The sequence below is a fragment of the Dermochelys coriacea genome, chromosome 1 (genome assembly GCF_009764565.3).
Source record: "Dermochelys coriacea isolate rDerCor1 chromosome 1, rDerCor1.pri.v4, whole genome shotgun sequence".
NCBI lineage: Eukaryota > Metazoa > Chordata > Testudines > Dermochelyidae > Dermochelys > Dermochelys coriacea.
The window spans coordinates 188,191,385-188,210,911 of NC_050068.2; the positions used below are offsets into that span (position 1 = coordinate 188,191,385).

Genomic DNA, 19,527 nt, shown 5'->3' on the forward strand with positions numbered 1-19,527 from the left:
GGGCAAGCACAGGAAGGAGAAGCCCTATTCCACAGAGCAGGCAAGGCAGCACCTCCCTCCCTCCTCTTTAGACGGCAAAATATCAGATTTGGTCTGGACCTGCTGTGGGCATAGTGCTAGCTGGCCCTTTTTAGGGGCGGGCTGGGAAGGAATTTTTCCCTCACCACCAGATTGGCCTAGGTGGAGTGGGGATTTTTTCGCTTTTCCACAACAGGTTCAAGGAGGGCTTTGTTGATATAAGGCATGAAGGGAGTTAGGCTACATGTCACAACTAATTATGTAAATGTGGCGCAGATGTCCAGTGCAGGTACTCCATAAGGAAAGTATACAGTGACCAGACAAATGGCTTGTTAAAGGACTTAAAATGGTGATGTTAGTTAAAGGAATGAAAGGGGGAGGTTTAGGACTGCTATCTATGGTACAGCAGGGAGCCAATCCCCCTTTCTTATAGCCCACCTAAACCGTCCTAAGAGATGGGGATGGTAAGGTCCCAGCATTAGGTTGGCTGGGGGACCTGGATGGAAAAAGAGGGGGGCTGTTTGAAGCCCTCCTTCGGGCACTTATTGAATGAACATGGGGTAACTTGCACTATACATTTTATTTCTCGGTTAGTCCTAGACATCTAATAATAAAGTTGCAGCCTGATTAAAACCATATCAAGTATCTCCTGTCTTTCTTTCGGTATAGCCAGGCAATCCTACCTTTCCCCCCATTCTTACAAAATATGGGGACAATAATTGGTTAGTTCATTTTAAGTAATTGAAGCAGTTTTGGTATTTACACATTTCCTGAGATCCTTAAAACAAATGTTTATAGTCCTGAACACAATATCAAAAACAGATTTTGTTGTGAAATTTTGTAAATGTAACTCTTAATCCACAAAGAATTAGTACAAATTTTGGCTCTCTGCATTCATTTTCAGAATAAAGGATCAATTTAAGGTTACAAAAACAATGTTAATTTTCATCTATAACTCGGTTGGCTGTGAGCCTCCAACAGATGCTTGAACTGAATATTTATGTCACGAGCACAGATAATCCAAGCATATAGAGGTGATAAGCAGATGATGTGTGGGCAATGCCCACCTAGCCCAACAGCCCCACCCTGAAATGTTGCTCTACCATCCAGCATGTAGAGGATCTGCAGAGGAGCCACTGACTGAGTTGCATAGCTCTATTGGACCTCTATGCGAGCTCTACTGGAAGCTCTCCACAAGAAAGGAACAACAGAAGAGGCTGTGATTTAAGTAACCCATTATTTTCTTGTCTTCATTTTATTTATTTATTTATTTATTTACATTCTCTTTTTGTTTTCCTTCCTATATTACATGCATTATTCATTAATAAAAACTGTGAGTAATTCTGAGGGTCAGCAGGGTAATTTTAGTTATGGTGTACCCTATGGCACCTTATATGACTAATACATTAAGGGGTGTCTCATTCCTGAATTAGTAGTAAGAGAAGCAATTGTTTCTCTACACTATATTTTTAGTAATTTGGGGAATAAAATTATTCAGTGTTAAACACACTTACTCATGTGTAAAATAACCCTCTCTCACCCACACAGAGTTATAACATTCAAACACACTTTGAAAAAAATCTCATTTTAAGAATAAATTTCCTCTAATCTGGGCCAAGAGACAGTAAAATGCAAAATACATCTCAGTCATAACTACTAGAGTTGTCACCAAGACCTACAATACAAATATACCTAGGGCTAGGAAGTAATACCCTATGCATATTTTAAAAGTTCTAAATACTTTATGCATATATTTCCCCAGGAGATTGAAATGTACCTTTTGGGTTTCCATAGCTGGGGAAGAATTTTGTGCAATACACCCTATTAGTAGGCTTATTTTGAAAAAGGAGCAGTTGGTCTCTAAAACATTTCACAGATACTGGAAACTATCTATCTATCTAAACTATCTATCCCCGCCCTCCATGTATATTAACTTTGTCCATGAATGATTATAGCCTTACCCTTAAGCATTAACACTTATTTTATATTATTTTTTCAGTATTCACTAAGTAGTACAATAATAAACAATGATTTGCATTCATATAAAACCTTACATCCAAGAATTTCAAAGTGCTTTACAAACAATTATGTCTCCGCAATATTCAGAAACATTAGTTCTAATTTATTCAGATTAATTAGACAACTGCTCCTCTCACTGTTCTCTTTCTCAGCTCAGATTTCTAGAACAATTTCCCTTCTGTTCTTTCATAGTTACCAATTTTTATTCAGGCCTAACCAGAAGATTGCAAAAAAAAATTGTTTTCTCTACATAGTTTCCATCAAGCAAATCTCTATTAATTTTCTTCCCCGGCATATTTCCTACTGACATTATTTTCTCTATATTTTTTTTTATATAGAACCTACTGTTATCACTATTTTATACAACTACAGAATTTCTAAGACTACAAAAGTGCTTTTATCTTTATAAAAATGTTTTATAGAGGCTTGTCATTTCATTTGTTACACTGCCTCTTCCTGTATATCCAAATAAACTGACTGAGATTCTGAAAATCTATCCTTAAATTCTCTGAAGCTTTAACAGTAACATCTTTAGAAATGTAAGAATTATTGTGAGGAAAGCAAGCAGAGTACCCGCTAGAATTTACTGTCAAGCTGTCATGGATTACCAAACCATAGGTCTTTTCCTTGTTTGGCTAAACTGAAGTGAAAATCTATACTATTATACTGGGAACACACAACAGCAAAAGATACATTATTTTTAAAAAATCTTTGGCTTAGCTACAGTTCACAAGCTGTGTTCAGATAGCTGTTTGCCAGCTTAAAAACAAAATATCTCTGGTGACCTATGCCTGTGAACACTTAGTAACATGCATTTAGCATCATATAACAGTACCTCTAAAAATAAGTACCGGTACATACAGTAGCTGCTTCTGACACAGCTTTTTGCTTTAAAGAGAATGGGTAAGAGTTTTCAAAAGGGATGCAGATCAAGAAAGTGATACAAAGCTTATGAGTAAAAAGAAAAGGAGTACTTGTGGCACCTTAGAGACTAACAAATTTATTAGAGCATAAGCTTTCGTGAGCTACAGCTCACTTCACGAAAGCTTATGCTCTAATAAATTTGTTAGTCTCTAAGGTGCCACAAGTACCCCTTTTCTTTTTGCGAATACAGACTAACACGGCTGCTACTCTGAAAGCTTATGAGGGCTCCAGACAGTTCTCAAAGCAAAAAATATACCATTAGCATGTTATATCATTAGCTTTTTTTTAATTACCATAATCAGGTTAATGGGGGCAAGTAGATTTTGTGTTTTTTGTGGTCAATTTTCATGACCATTTTCTAACACAGTGATTTGTCCACTTTTGTCTGCCCAAGTAGAAACAAAAACAAGTCATTACTCACTCATCAACAAAGCTACTTCCCCAGAATTGAAAGGCTGACATATGCAGGAATTAAGTGTCTGAATACAACTAGAAGCCACGATTAGGTCCTCACAAACATTAGGGCTTTTACTAAGAAAAGGTTGACAAACTGATTATTAACTACTCCACTACCTGAAGCTTTACATTCAGAACTTCAGCTACAGTTGCAATGTCACAGCACAGCAGGTGAAAATACATTTCTGGAACAAATGTCAGCATGGAATAATTTTGAAGCAACCTTTTGATCTACAACACCTCAAGCCAGGAGAGAACACCAATATAGATTATATTGTTGGTAACACATGGTGCTAGTTGCTGTCATAGTAGGCATTTCTATAGGCTCCAGTAGAGAGAGAAAACACAAACAGAAATAAGAGATACAGGAATTCTTCTAGTTTATCATGTTCCCATAAAAATCCATCCACAACAGAAATTTTGCTACCAAAACAGAACCCACATCCAAAACAAAAAAAATCCCCAAACCCAGCAGTTTAAAGCTCTCTCTCTCTTTCACACACACGCACATTAAGATGTCTCACGTAATGAGAGGGTAGCTGAAAAAGCTATGTAGAAATCTTCTAAACTATAGCATACCGAATCAAGTATTGGGAAACTTGGCCAGATCATTAAAGTAAATTTTAGTTTACTTTCTTTTCACCCTTCTGAAATGTGAAATACATGAAATCAGTATATAAGTAGTGTTAAGTTCTAATATTTTAAAATGCGTATTTCATTTGACTATACCCATACCGCTGGGACTACAGCATGCCAATAAAATAATTGATTAATCCGTATACTTCAATAGTTTAAAGACTCCGACAATTCCCTATTCCTAGGCTCTCCATAAAATGGATTCATATAGGTTTTCCACATCCTCATGCTACTTCTGGTAATCAAAGAAAAGTTAGCCTTTCAACATAATTCTTATCCCTTTTCCTAAATACAGCCATTTCTCAGTTAGCCAATCCCACTGTTTTCAAACATACTTAATTTTAAGCATATACTTAAATTTACAGCACTGAACCATGTGCTTATGTGCTTTTATATATTGGTGCCTTAAGAACTAGTCATGACAGGTGCTGAGTGCTATCAGTGAATAGGAACTGAGTGCTCAAAAACCCCACAAAAGGCACTTAGCAACTTCTAATAATTTGCAAAAAACTTAGTCCTCATCTAATCACATATCATTAAAACAGGTGCTACAACTAATATACACAAACTGTACAGGCAGTAATTGACGCATAACAACAAAACTTACCATCTTGATCTGTGGTAACTGTGATAGCTGTGAATGGCTTGGGGGAGAAACTCAGCTCAGAGACTCCATTCATGGCTTCTATTTCAAAGGTGTAGTTCACATGAGACACAAAATCAAGCACAGTCACAGATGAGTTAATCAGGCCTGTATGTCTTGGGATGAAACGGATACCTCCACCGCATATCTCACATTGGCTGGTGTCTGATCCACATTTCTTACAGATGACACTGTAGGTTAGATCTTTTCTCCCCCCTGTGTCACTAGGTGGGCTCCATTCCAACACAAGAGCTGTTTCATTAATATTGAAAATCACATTCCGTGGAGCAGAAGGTGGCCCTAGAGAAAAAGAAAACAGTTAAACTATCCTTATTGTGTATTTTGGAAAAACAGAGAGCTTGAGCTATTGATTTATAATGACAAACAAAAAGAGTTCAATGTAGACATATTATATAAACATATACAAACTATACAATTTGTGTTAGTGACAAGTAAAAGGGAGCAGTCTAAAATATCTAAACATTTAAAATATTTGAAAGTTAAATATTAAGGAGGGAAAATAATTATCTGAGATTGTATAAAATGATACAAAAATGAATGGGGTGAAATTAAGAGATAATTTAAGATAAATATTAAAAATATCCACTATTTGGGACATTCAAAAACTAGGCCTGACAAAACAAAAATTGCATGCTAAATACCCACTGGGCAAGTGGGAAGTAAGCATAGATTTTTTGCCCCCAAAATACATTTTGTTTATTTTATTTCTATTATGGTAGGCTTTTTAGGATGTCTTTTTAATCTGTTATGCTATTCCAGAAGATTTTAAATGAATACATTTTAAAAATAGTAAATGTATAATAGGGAATAATTCTGCTCAGACAGAGAAGAGAGAGAAACTAAACTGAGTTTTTTCCAGTCCCTGAAATGCTATCATTCTACAACTCATCCAAAAGATGGCAGCTCCACTGAGGCTCAAAGGGCTCACTAGTATCACTCTGGGATACTATTCTGTAATGATTCAGAGAAAATTGTGTCATTTGCTGACCCTTCAACACCACTATTATGATGATGATGATCTCCATCCAAATTATGAACCTGTCCAGAACCCATTTAATTTGTGAGGCCTGACAGGATTCTGTTATAAATTGGTGTTACTGCAAGTGAAGGTCCATTACTATTGTTATAAAAGTTCATTATTATTCAGTTTCCTGATCATCATTCTGCTGTCCAGTAAGACATAGAGCAACCGTCAGAATTGTCTGGTGATTAATATAGAAATGGAAGCCAAGAGAATCTTGGACTGTAATTTTAAAGGTAGATCAACATTTGCAAATGAGGGTGTCTAAAGTTAGGTGCCTAACACCATAAAAGGCACATAAATAAAAATGGTCTGATTTTCAGAGGTGCTGAGCACTTTGAGCTCCCTTTCACCTCTGTGGGAGTTCCAAGTGTTCAGCAGCAACTCTTAAGGCCAGGTCACTTATTTGGGTTCCTAATTTTGTCATGACAATATTGGCCTGTAGTGACTAGAGGTCAAAAATCATGGTAGGGTTGTGTTCCTTTGCAAACCACTAAGTTCAGCAGATTCAAGAAAGCTCTAGGAATTTGGCCTCAAGGTATTTTCATGGCTCCCTTGCCTCCCACAGAACCACACCTCCTCCCATGCCAAACAGCTGTCTCTCTCCCCTTCTTGGCCCAGGAAACCACCTAACCTTGCCTTAGATGTCTTAGAATGGCATAGGCTGGAGCAGGAGGAAACTATAGTGCCTAAGTCTAGGTGGAATTCTCCTGGCCTCTTCCCAGGATCTTCAGGGGGTTCTAAAAAGCCTCTCCCCCAACCATGGTCTTTAGGAATGCCACCAGCACCTAGAAAAGGCGGATGCCTCACTGGTTTCATTTCTGATCTCCTCTGATCCTTGATACAGCCAAGAAAGGCATCCATTTATCTACTGAACTGGCTGCAGAGAAGCACTTGAATCCTTAGAGTGGTAACTCAGGAAGACCTGGGTTTTCCAAGCAAACACGATAGCTATGATGCCACAAACTCTAGGGCATGGCTGCTCGGAAACCCCAAGGGAGGTTTTTAACTATCCTGCTAAACATTACAGGATTTCTCTGCAGCTGATTCAGTAATAGTTAGTTGGGAATGGGAGCGTTAGTGGTAGGGGACTGTGACGGGGCACACTTGCCCCCCACTGGTACTGTAGGGGTTAACTCTACTCTCTGGGCTGATGAGGCCATGCCCCCACAGCCTTGGTGGGTATGCTCTGGCTGGAGACTAGATATAAAAGGGAGCAGCTCAGCTCATTCAGGGCTGACTGTGAAGGAGGGAGGATGCATGACGCAAGCTCCATCCTGGGAACCATGAAAGCCCCAGATGGTGGAAGCCAGGGACACTGATACTCTGGAGGACGCCCAAGGAGCCCAGAGACCCTGGAGCCACTGCATCAGGAACAGGGTAGAAAGTAGTTCAGGGGGACTAGTTATTGTGCTACGTAGGGTCAGCATGTTTTGGGTGGGCTTGCCACTTGCCACTGACAGGGCCCTGAGCTGGGACCTTGTGGAGCAGGGAAGGCCCTGGTCCCCTTACCTGGCCACCACCCCCACTCAGGTGGTGTCCCACTCCTCTGACTGATGGCCAGGCCAAATAGCCCTACTGAAGAGGGCCATTATACTGACTCTGGTCATTGGGCCACGCAGCCCTGCTGAACAAGGCAGTCCTACTGACCCTGGCCACTAGGCTGTATAGCCTCTCTTATTGACTCTGGTCACTAGGCCACACAGCCCTGCCAAACCAGGCAGCCCTATGGACTCTGGCTGCTACGTCACACAGCTCTGCCGAACAGAGCAGCCCTATTGACTCTGATTGCTAGGCCATACATCCCTGAGAGAGGGACACCATACTGACCTTTACCCTAGGCCAGGGGTCTCCAAATTACGGCCCGTGGGCCGGATCCAACCCAGGGCTTCCATTTGTCTGGCCCTCCAACCAACAGGGGAGAAGCGAACAGCTGAGTAGGCACGCCGAGCAGGCAGGGGAGGGGCCACTGGCAGCAGCTCACACAGGGCGGTAGCACAGCTGAGCTGTGCAGAGGGCTGAGTGCCTCTGGGAGCCAACTTAGGGGGGAGTCGTTGCTGCAGCCGAGCAGGTACAGGGAGAAGCAAACAGGCAGGCTGCAGCTGAGTATGCGCCGAGCAGGCAGGGGGAGAGGCTGCCAGCAGCAGCTCGTGTGGGGGAGGGCGGGTAGCTCAGCTGAGCTATGCGGAGGGGTGAGTGCTCCCGGGAGCCAACTTAGGGGACAGTTGCTGCAGCAGCCAAGCCTTAGAATAAAAATACAAGCCAGATGCTTAATTACATCTCCAATAAATGGAGTAAAGAAGATGGAAATTAACAATTTCATAATGGTTACATTTTAACTCCAGCACTAATAGAACCAAACAGTCCCAACCAACAATGGGAACCTGGAGCGTCTCTTACCAAAGTACAGCCAAACTTTCAATCCTTTGTCATTTTCTTCAGCAGAGCAGGCATGCCTAGCAGGCACAGGGAGAAGGGAGCAGGCATGGGGCAGAGCAGACCCAAAAAGGGGAGCCTGATTTAGAATTTAATGCAATACTGACACAGTAGAGTAGTGTGGTTTTTTAAATGATTTACATATATTTAATTTCTTTCACAGTTGCTTCAGCCCGCGAAGCCCCTTCAAAAATCTAATATGGCCCTCGTCTCAAAGTTTGGAGACCCCCGCCCTAGGCCAAGCTATCCCAAGACAAGTGATGGTTGTGTAGACTAAGCTGTGGGGCCATCGTTACTCTCACCCCCTCCCAGGAAGGGACATGGAGCACTTGCCTCGCAACAGGGACATGTTTTTTTTCCTCTTCCCACTTAAAACCTCATAAGACCTTGAATTGAATGGGGAAGAACAAAAAGGTGGAGGTACAGAAGCAGAAAAAAAATGCTTCTTAACCACTTTGGGGAAGATCATAGAGCGAGTTGCACAAGATAGACCAGGAGTCATGTCATCAGCACCTACTTCCCCATGATGACAAACAAAGTCAGATTTGGTGGACAAATGGAAAAGGAAGGAAAGATATACCCTAGTTGGAGAAAAGGTGAAAGTTCTTTTAATGGAGATTCTGAGTTGTGTAGAACCCAAAACTCCATGTGACCTTGTAGGTTGAACTTGCAAAACGATCTACTGCAAATGGACAATGCATTATTCTCCACATGACTAACATGAACTGAACCCTGCTACTGTGATCTTAGGCAAATCACTCAAACTCCTTAGATACCAACCTTGAGACAATGTCTACACCAGTGGTTCTCAAACTGTGGGTCGGGACCCCAGGGTGGTTTGCAACCCTCTTTGAATGGGGTTTCCAGGGCTGGCTTAGACTTGCTGGGGCCTGGAGCTGAAGCCTGAGCCCCACTGTCCAGGGTCAAAGCCAAAGCCCTAGAGCTTCATCCCTGGGTGGCAGGACTCATGTTGCAGGCCCCCTGCCTGGGGCTCAAGCCCTTGAGCTTCAGCTTTTGCCCCCTGCCCTGAGCTGTGGGGCTCAGGCTTGGGCCCCCTGACCTGGGGCAGTGAGGTTCAGGCAGGCTCAGGCTTCAGTCCCCCCTTCTGGGGTTGTGAAGTAATTTTTCAGTGGTGCAATGAAATTTGAGAACCCCTGGTCTAAACTATGTGGTAGAGTTGTGATTTCCTGGATTGTGTGCATATACTCGCGCTAGCTGTCATTGAGCTATCCCAAGTATAAATAGCAGTACTGCCCCAGTAGCATGGGGAGTGGCAACAGAGGCCCAGCTGAGCAGCACTGGCAGGTATGTACTCAGCATGGCTCAGCTGGGCCTCTGCTGCCACTACCTATGTGACTGTGGCTACACTGCTATTTATACTCACATTAGCTTGATAAGCACTAGTGTGAATATGTGTACACAAACAGGGGACTGACCCCCCCACTAGCTCATAGTGTAGACATAGCCTTAGAGACTGATATAAAACCATGGCAGAAGCCCATCGCCTAAATATTTGGAGCCAAGGACAGCATAGGGGATGGAAGAAGGCAGAAATTATACCGTTACAAGAATCATAATAATTAAAACCCAGTCTCTTTAATCTTATTGTATTTCAATGAATCACTGAGTGGCATGAGCTATCCAAAGCTAATTTTTCATACAACACAAAATATGCTCACAAAAGAATTCAGAATAAGAAATGGAGACCTGTCAAAATGCAAAGCCTCAAGGCCTAGCGCCTAAAATATGCCAGAGGAATGTATAATCTCCAACTGACAATCCTTTTTTCCCCCTGGGAGTTGACTAAGCATCATATTTACAGTTCTCAAAATAAAATTAGTGTGCACTTGGTTGAGTAGTGAATGGTTCACAAGGCTTTGAGAAGTTTAAAGATGACATGATTTATCATTCCACATTCCCCAAAGTTACATTTCTATAGCTTTTCATGATTTATACAACCTGCCAGTGAATCGTGACTACAAAGTTTTGATGAGATATCTTTTAAACTTTGAGTAGAGACAAAGCATTTTATGGCTTTAGAAATCATGAAGCAGATGTAAAGATCCTTACAAACCATTCCATAAAAATCTAAAATAAAATATATTGCATGCAACACATTGACTGTCACAGAGTACATGGCCAGAGGCCCAAGAATTAAAATATTATATTCTCCTTTAGAACAATTTTTAGTCAATTAAAAAAAAAAAATCGAAGAACCAGGCATTTTTTTTTTTTAAAAGCCCTGAGTCCTGCAATTTACAACATGGGCAGCAGGCTCCTGTGCCAAGGAAAGAAACTAAAGGGGATTTTTGACCTAAGAAACAAGAATATGGTATATAAAACACTATTACTTTAGAGCTTCAAAATCTTCATTTATAAATCAGGCTCCTTAGGGATGAAATAAAAAGTTGTACATAAATATTATTTACTGATGATTCAACACCATAGATGTAAATGTTTTTGTAAGATATGTAAATCTGTTGTAGGCCCGATGCCCCAATTTAATTTTTAGAACTGAAGCTGTTTGACAGAATGCAAAAGTAATGGTTTATAAAATCAACTCCTCCAGCATTTCTGATAAGATGTTTGTCTGAAGACTGAGATAAATCTGCTTTATTAAAATTCTGCTGTTTTTTAAAGATGCCTCTGAATATTTACATAAAACATCATCAGAAAACTGATATTTTACTTATAAAAATGCATAAAATGATCTATGAACCCACATATACAGACTCAGACAGAGCAATGATAATTAATGTTCATTTTAATAGAGAAACATGACTACAGTGTCACAGCTAAAAAAAATAATCAGAATTTATCAACAGCTAGCACATTATTGACTGTAAGAAAGCAGTATTTCTCTATATTAACAATAGGAAATAATGACAGTATCTCTCGGATATTGAGGGGTATGGTAACTTTTTGGAGATGTTCACTTTCTCATGGAGATTGCTGTACCTTATATTTAAAGGAACAGCTGGTGTTATTAGATAGTGTTTTAAAGGATAAAAGCTCACCTTGCTAGCTGCAGTGTCTCTTCTGCCTTCTCTTTGGCTGTAAAGGGGCGGGGGAGATCCCAAGTGGGGGCAGCTAGGAGATTGCTAAAACACATTTCCCCTGGTTTTCCTTCCCTCTTCTTGCAGCTTTTACATATGAAGAAGAGAAGGATGCTGCTACTTTTTCACTCCCTCTGCCCCTTCCCTCCCCTTGTCCCACTCCCACATGTGATGGGAAATGCTATTTCACATGGCATCCAGGTAATGATGACCGTTCTGCTGCCATTGGACAGTGGACCCATGAGTGGCCAGCCGATTAGCTCTCATCAGCCAGGATCGGAGGATGGGGGTGGCTACTGCCTGATTTTGCTACTGGACTCTGCAGCCATTTTGGACTCTGTTGCAACCCAACCCAACCCAAACCTTATCTACTGAGCTGGATCTCTTATGACGACAGGGGTTTGGCTGATTGGCAAACTTTGTTTGGGATCTGGAAGTGATTTTTCCTGCATGGCAATATTGTCAAGCTGCCATGTGGATTTTTTCACCTTCCATCCATCATCTTGGAGGTCCAGTTTTGGGACTTTAAAAGAATTTAATGTAAAGTCTCTGTTACCCAATGGGCTGCTTGGCAAAGGCCCTGAGACCTGAACTGAACAGTAATGGGGTATGTCCCCACTTCCTATGCAGTTTTGGGCTCCCCTCCTCTCATCTCTCCAATATCCTGTGTGGAAGACAAGAATGGTTTCAGCTTTGGCTTCTAGCCAGGGATTTTGGGCAGGCCTGAGGATGTAGAGGGGGCATTGCCCTCATATCCACCTTCACGTTTACAGAACCTGGGGCCCTTGGTTCCAACTTAAAATCTGCATTGGAACAGTCTTGCTGGTTAGTGGTTCCCCATTTGTTAAAAGTTGTGGTCTCTGCATTTACCCATACTATGACATACATGTTTCACTGTCTTCACATTCACATCAAATAAGTTCTCATACATTATAGTTGTTTTCTTCCAACTATGTCGAAACACGCAAATCTGTTTTCCTCTGATTTTTAGTTCTTTATTTGAGTATACCTAGTAGAATAAAGAGATTACCCACACTGCCTGAACAACATAACAGTAACTGCTATTCCACTCCAAAGCCAAAAAGTGCACAAAATAATTATATATTAAGTACTAAATAAAGCATGTACACTGTAGCAAGCAGTAACGTCACAGATATGGTACTTATCAACATCATAATGCTGTTATAGGCTGGTTTGTCAAAATGATGGGAATTTAGTTTGCTAGTAATAAAACAGTTTTCCGTTGATTCAAACTGAAGTATGGCACTATTTCAGTATATCAAAGCAACTAGCTACACATACACAAAGTAACAGCAAATAATGTCCTTATCATGAATATACACATATACATCCATATATATGCACATACATAAAATTAAGAAAATAGGAAAAAAGATTAATAGTTTGATTTTAAAAGGTTGCATATTAACTAAGGTACTTTTCTTACCTTTAACCTCCCCATATCCTCATACTTCAAGCTTTTTTTTTTTTCCAGGCATTACAATACTAATCTTAGTTTTTACAACGTTATTTGTAACTAATGTTCTACCAACAATTAATCTCTTTCTACTTTTCTTTTGATAACCAGAGTCCCAAAGCAGTCAGAATTACACTGTATATGGAACCACTGTTTCCTTTTCTCCTTCCTGCTCCCCAGACCCACTTTGCCCTGTCTGCTTTTCTTATGTTTCCTTCTAATTCTGATTCTGCAACATCTGTTAAAAAGATTACTTCACGGATGCAAATAGTTCCACTGATTCCAATTGGACTACTCACATGTGCAATGATATTAACATGTGTATTTGTTTGCAGGATAAGGGGCTTTATGCTCTGATCCTGCAATGAGCTCTGAGTAGTTGGGCCCCACATCCACACAGGACCCAAATAACTCCAATAGGGATACACAGACGTCGGGATTCACCCACACAAAGCTCATAGCACTCCTGTGGCCATAGACTGAAAGTGCTTTGAAACAGATTCTGTGTCTTCTTAACTTGTCTGTAAGGTACTAAATTATTCACCCCAGTAGTACCATATTAATAAATTCAATTCTAACGACGATTTGTTTGTGATCTAAATGTTTGCTTTAACTATGGTATCTAATGTGCATAATGACTGCTTGGATTGGGGATATGGTGGGCTATGCCTATCACTGACAGCATGTTATAGGGTATATTTGGTTAATGTTTTGCTCCCCTGACCAGTATATTTTCTTCTGTTTTTTGGCACGTCCAGGAATAATCTTGACATGTACATGTCTCAATCTGAGGTTAAAGGACTGTTTAAAAGATCCTGACCTGAATAACAAAAGAAAATTTGTGTTCAGCAGAGATAGCTGGTTTCTCTAGGGGAGAATAAATAAACGGGGCTGATTATATAGTTACTGGAATAATATTTAATCAGAGAGGGTTGATATACAATGTATTGATTTATGCATTCTTTACAAGTATTTTCTCTTGTTGTGGGATAGTTTGTAAGTGGCTTTATGTGTTTGTCAACAACTTGGGCAGTAAAAGTTGGAAAAATATAGCTTTTCCTGCATGGACTTGCAATTTGGAGCTCTCTCTAAGAGAGGCACAGCTAAAAATGTTCTTATATTTGGTGATGTGGGAGATTATGTGAATTCTGACCATAAATCTCGTGGCTTTCTCGGAAATGTAGTTAAGTAACTGAGTGGTTATTTTATTACAGGTATGTATTTGTAATGGTTAAATATTTAAAAATGTGGTTTTACTAAGATGAGTTTTGTATTCATGGTGGTGATAAATTAGTTGCTATATTTGGAACACATGAAAATTAAATATTTTTTGAATGGGTGATCATGGGTACTCTCTGCCTATACAGAATGTTGAGTTCAGCAGTCAGTCACCTTTTATCAGCAGGAATCAGTTACTATTACAGGTACCAGGGGTCAATTTAGAAGCCTGGTTCTACCATTAGGCTGTCAGAAATGTTATGGCTCATTCATAGTGAAAATGAACAGATAAAATACTTCTGCCCAGTTTCAGCAGTTATTTTTGTATTTTGCCTTCTTTATTCTTTTTAAATTAACTTTAAATAATTGTTTCTGGTTCATATATGTGACACTGAAATATGTCTAATACTGCAAAACTGAAATTTAATTAAAAATATTTATAAATACAATTTATCACCACATGCAATCATATTAACAGTTTGCCATTGTTTTCATCCCTCAGACTACTTAGTGATAGATGGACTCCATCTGTAACCTTGGGAATGTTAACTTCAACCAAACTTTCTAAAAGTGGCCACAAATTTTGTGTGCCTCAGTTTTAGGACCCTCAACTTGAGACAGATGTGCCGATCCCACAATTTCAAATGCAGTGACTGAGGGACCTGTATGTGTTCAAAAAATCTTTCAAAATCAGGGTCTAGGTGTCTAAATTTGGGACATTTAAAAATGGAGGCACCCAAAATTCACAAACACTTCTAAAGATTTTTGAAGTCCTTAAATCCGCTGTATGTCTGAAAAACTAGAATAATTTATGTCTTTTTATCCAGGAGACATGTTGTGAGGATTAAATAATTAATGGACCTAAGAAAGTCCCATTGTTTAGGTCAATGGAGAGTTTTAGGCATGCAAGGAACACAGGATCAGTCTTAGTAGTCCTGATCATGCTTTCACAATGTGTTTAACTTTACACCCATTAAAGTCAATAGAAATACTCATGCATTTATAGCCAAGTATGTGTGTAATTGGTTGAAGGACTGAAGCCAATGTTTGTAAAGTGGGTTGAATGTAGCGCTATGTAAGAGATAAATATGATGATGATTATCATTGTAGTTCAGTTTCAATGCAATACTTGATTGGATTTGGCAGTTCAAGACAAAATAATTAAAGGTTTAAGAGAGCAGCGGTGTTAATCTGTATCCGCAAAAAGAAAAGGAGGACTTGTGGCACCTTAGAGACTAACAAATTTATTTGAGCATAAGCTTTTGTGGCTGCAGCTCACTTCATTGGATGCATTAAAGTAATTAAAGTAGATCCAAGTATCAAGAGCACGGCTCTCATATTTCTTTGGCTTTATCTTTGTTAAATTTCTGCCAGATTTCTGTCATTCTCTATAGATAATATCAGTACAGGAATGAATATTGTAGATAAAACTATTTGACATTTGTTGTTTTGTTGTAATTTTGTACTAGGAAGTGATATATTCAGGGTTTGGGGCTTTTCCTTAGTTATAATTGAAAACATGAATTATTGAGTATTCATATTTCCATGAATAGGAAGAATGTTATCATTTATGTTGTGGGTGTCTAAAAGTATATAACTGTCCGCCTGCAGATACTGAAGAAAAAACAGACACCCTTCATACTCAAGAGCCCTCATGCCAATTTGCATGCTGATTAAATAGCTTTTTAATTGCTGTTAAATTATGCCAGCTAAACTGTGATTTCATGCAAATATTAAGCTGTAATGACATGCAGTGAATCATTTACTAAGATTTAGAAATTGGAATAAAAAGACAATTAATTCTAATCCTCAGATTCAGCTAAATTATGTGTCATTGGGCTTTTATGAATGTGGTCTGATTGCTTTGTTATCATTTATAAATTATACAAAGATTTTTTGACATCTTGAAAAAAAAAAAACTTGGCAGCAATAACCCTTATGCAGACATCTGTGTGCAAAGCTCTTAGGGATTCCTAATACCGTGGGGGCGGTTTTAAGAGAAGCAAATGAATTGGTGAAAATGAAGGGTTTATTTCACCCTCTCCTTTCAGCAAACATCATGTCTGTTCTGATTATGTACAATAAAGTTAATTATTGTTAATACTTGATATCAGATACTTTCTACATAAAAAAATACTGTCTACTACTGTTTGGGAGAAACATCACGAAAGTGAACAAAAGCTGCGGAATCTTTAAACATCACAAAGGGCAGCATGGGTCTCTGCACTAGTCACGCATAGACTGGCACAGAAGGCTATAGGTAGGAGCCATTGATCTGAATTTACAATGACTGATTGTGGTCACAGTACCCTGTGCTACTCGTGTGGAGGGTTGCTTGCAGAAGCTATTCCAGTATGCAGTCTGGATCACCAGCCACACGAGGGATGGAGTGGGCCTGGATAGTACCCCACACCATGATTCTGGGTTGTAAAGTGGAGTGGATTTCATCTTATAATAGCTCTGCAGAGATCTCTAATACTCAGGCTCTAAGAGGATGAAGTGAATTGCATGCCTTTGTGCATAACTGCTAGGGAGGAGCAAATCAAATGCAGCAGAAATCTAAGTGGAAAATATATCTCAAATACCACTGATAACTGGCTAGAAAATAGACTTTTTAAACAGTAAGCACCAATTATAAATAGTCAGACAGAATGATGTGTTTAATATTTGGCCATTCAAGTTCAGCTGCAGAATTAATAGTAATGGAATATTCCATGCACAACCATGGGGCAACTTTTGGCATTTCTGTCTCCAGGAAGCAGTAGCAGTGGGGTAAGGAGAGTTTTCCTGACCTGATGCTGCAGTACTGGGGCCGGGGCAGGGAAGAGTAGCCAAGGTATTCACCTCCCCAGAAGATTCTGACTTCGGCACTGATCACATTACAATTCCCTGGGGGAAATGCAGGGCCTAGTGGGAAGCAATGTTCCCTCTAATGTTTTTTCTATCCATGTGCAGAATGAATTTTGTTATGTGCACCAATATCGAGGTAAGGTGCAGATGTGTGCCACCAGCAGAAACAAAAAACTAGATAATATATATTTCTTTAAAAGTTACCATAGGGATAATTACTTCAGCCAGGAGAGGTTAGGCATTTTAGAACTCACTACTCAGAGAATTAAATTTAAGCATAAGAATACAATTACAGAGACTATATGTGCATTGCAGGCAGTACCAAGTAGTAACACCACTACAACCACCACAAGTATGTGTTGAGAGGTGAGTGTGAAAGAGACAGAGTCAGAGTGTATGTGTGAGTGAGATGAAGAGAGAGCATGTATGTGTGTTCTGACTGCTGGGGAAGTCTATGAGAAATCATGCGCTGTCTCTTTAAGGAACTCACACTAGAAAGCTCAGACCGAAGGAGCTGCCAGCAGCTCCCTTCTACTCCTGAGCCATGTCCCCCTCCCCTGTTCTGCAGAGATGAGGTACATGGGCAGGGAGGAGACAGACTGACATCAGCGCCCCCTTTTTCCCCCTCTCCGCACAGCAAGCAGGAGGGTTCCAGGAGCAGCTGGCCAGAGGCTCCAAGGCAGAGGTAGGGTCGCCAACTTTCTAACATGCTGCCTTGCCCCTTGCCCCCTCCCCTTCTCCGAGGCTCCTGCCCCTTCTCCAAGACCATGTCCCCTGCTTGCTCCTCCCCCTCCCTCCTTTGCTTGCTCTTCCCCCCCCCACTCACTTTCACTGGGCTGGGGCAGGGGGTTGGGGTGCGGGACAGGGTATGGACTCTGGACTGGGGATGCAGGCTCTGGGGTGGGGCCAGAGACTAGGGGTTTGGGGTGCAAGAGGAGGCTCTGGGCTGGGGCCAAGGGGTTCAGACTATGGGAGGGGGTTGGGGTTTGTGGGGGGCGGGGTGAGGTCTGGCTGGGGGTGGGGATGGGGATAAGGGGTTTGGAGTGCAGGAGGGGACTCCAGGCTGGGGCAGGGGGTTAGGGTGTGGGACGGGGTGAGGGCTACGACTCTGGTTCTGGGCTCAGGGGTGGGGTTGGGGATGAGAGATTTGGGGAACGGGAGGGGACTCCGGGTAGGGGGTTGGGGTGCATAAGGAGGTGTGGGGTCACGGCGCCACTTACTGCAACTCTAAGGAAGTGTCTGCCAGGTCCCAGCAGCCTCTAGGCACATGGGCGGCCAGGCAGTTCTGCATGGTACAAGCTGCCTTCACACCCACAGGTGCTGTCTCCCCCCCCCCCAGCTCCTATTGGTCCCAGTTCCTGGTCAATGGGAGCTGTGGAAATGGCATTGGGGGCAGGGGCAGTGCAAGGAGCTCCCAGTCCTTGGCCGCCCCAGCCTCTAGGGCAGTAGTGGGAAACCCGAGGCCCATGGACTGGGCAACCTGAGGCCCACGGACTGCACGTGGCCAGTCAGGGTAATCCACTGGGGGGCTATGAGACAGTGTTTACATTGACCGTCCGCAGGCACAGCTGCCTGCAGCTGCCAGTGGCCATGGTTCACCCTTCCCAGCCAATGGGAGCTGCAGGAAGCATCGCGGGCTGCAGGGACACGCTGGCCACTGCTTCTCGCAGCTCCCATTGGCCGGGAATGGCAAACTGTGGCCACTGGGAGTTGCGGGCAGCCGTGCCTGTGGACGGTCAATGTAAACAAACTGTCTCATGGCCCGCCAGCGGATTATGCTGATGGACTGCATGCCCACCACTGGCCTAGAGAATGCAGGGACCTGGCAGATGCTTCCAGGAGCCACGCAGACCTAGGGCAGGCAGGGAGCCTGCCTTAGCCCCAGGCCCTTGCTGTGCTCCTGACTGGACTTTTAACGGTCTGGTCAGTGATGCCAACTGGGCATTCTGGTTCAAAATCGGACACCTGGCAACCATAGGCAGAGGGCAGGAGCAATGCAGCTGCAGAACAGCAGGGGTAGGGGCACCTGAATACACGCCGCTGTGCACGGCCCTTGATTCACTCCTGGGCAGCTGCACGAGTGCACAGCTTACGGGGAACACAGCTGGGAAGAAGGGGGAGGGGAAGAGAAAGAGGAAGGGGTCCAGCTGGATGTAAAACAGTTTGCTGGAAGAGACATGGAAAATAGGCCCATAGGACCAAATAGTATTCAAAAAGTTAGTGTTTCCCCTCCCCAGTATCAACCAATTCAGAAGATCAGCCTGTTTGTCCACAACTAAAGATGATTCTTGGCCCTAAACTGAACACCATATCCAAACTGAATACATTCAGGGTGAAGTCCTGTGAAGCCCAGTGAAGTCACCAGCAAAACTCTCATTGGTGAACAGGATTTTATCCTGAGATTTTTGGAATGCTAAGAATTGGGACCTGAATTTTGTGCCTTGAGCCCATCACTATACTAACTAATACCTATATTTAAATAGTGCAACTTGATACTGAGTGGCAAATTAAATTTACAAACCAGAAAGGAAGTTTTTCCTAATGATTAGAGCAAGGTCTGTGTGCTAAGAATTCTGGATTCTATTCCTCTCCTTGCCACTTATTCTTCTTCTAACCTCTATGTCTCTGTTTATCTATCTGTAAAATGGGAATGATACCCATATAGATGCATAGATACTAAGGTCAGAAGGGACCATTCTGATCATCTAGTCCGACCTCCTGCACAGCGCAGGCCACAGAATGTCACCCACCC

General features: G+C 41.7%; 1 protein-coding gene across 4 annotated transcripts in view; it reads right to left on the bottom strand.

The window, feature by feature from the left end:
* The window catches only part of EPHA6 (EPH receptor A6), an 844,148-nt gene that overhangs the window by 384,166 nt on the left and 440,455 nt on the right, over window positions 1-19,527 (bottom strand). For all 4 annotated transcript variants that reach the window (XM_038403007.2, XM_038402996.2, XM_038402988.2 and 1 more), the window contains one exon: window positions 4,661-4,996. In XM_038403007.2, coding sequence (XP_038258935.1) covers window positions 4,661-4,996 — 336 coding nt within the window. The remainder of the gene's footprint in view (window positions 1-4,660; window positions 4,997-19,527) is intronic.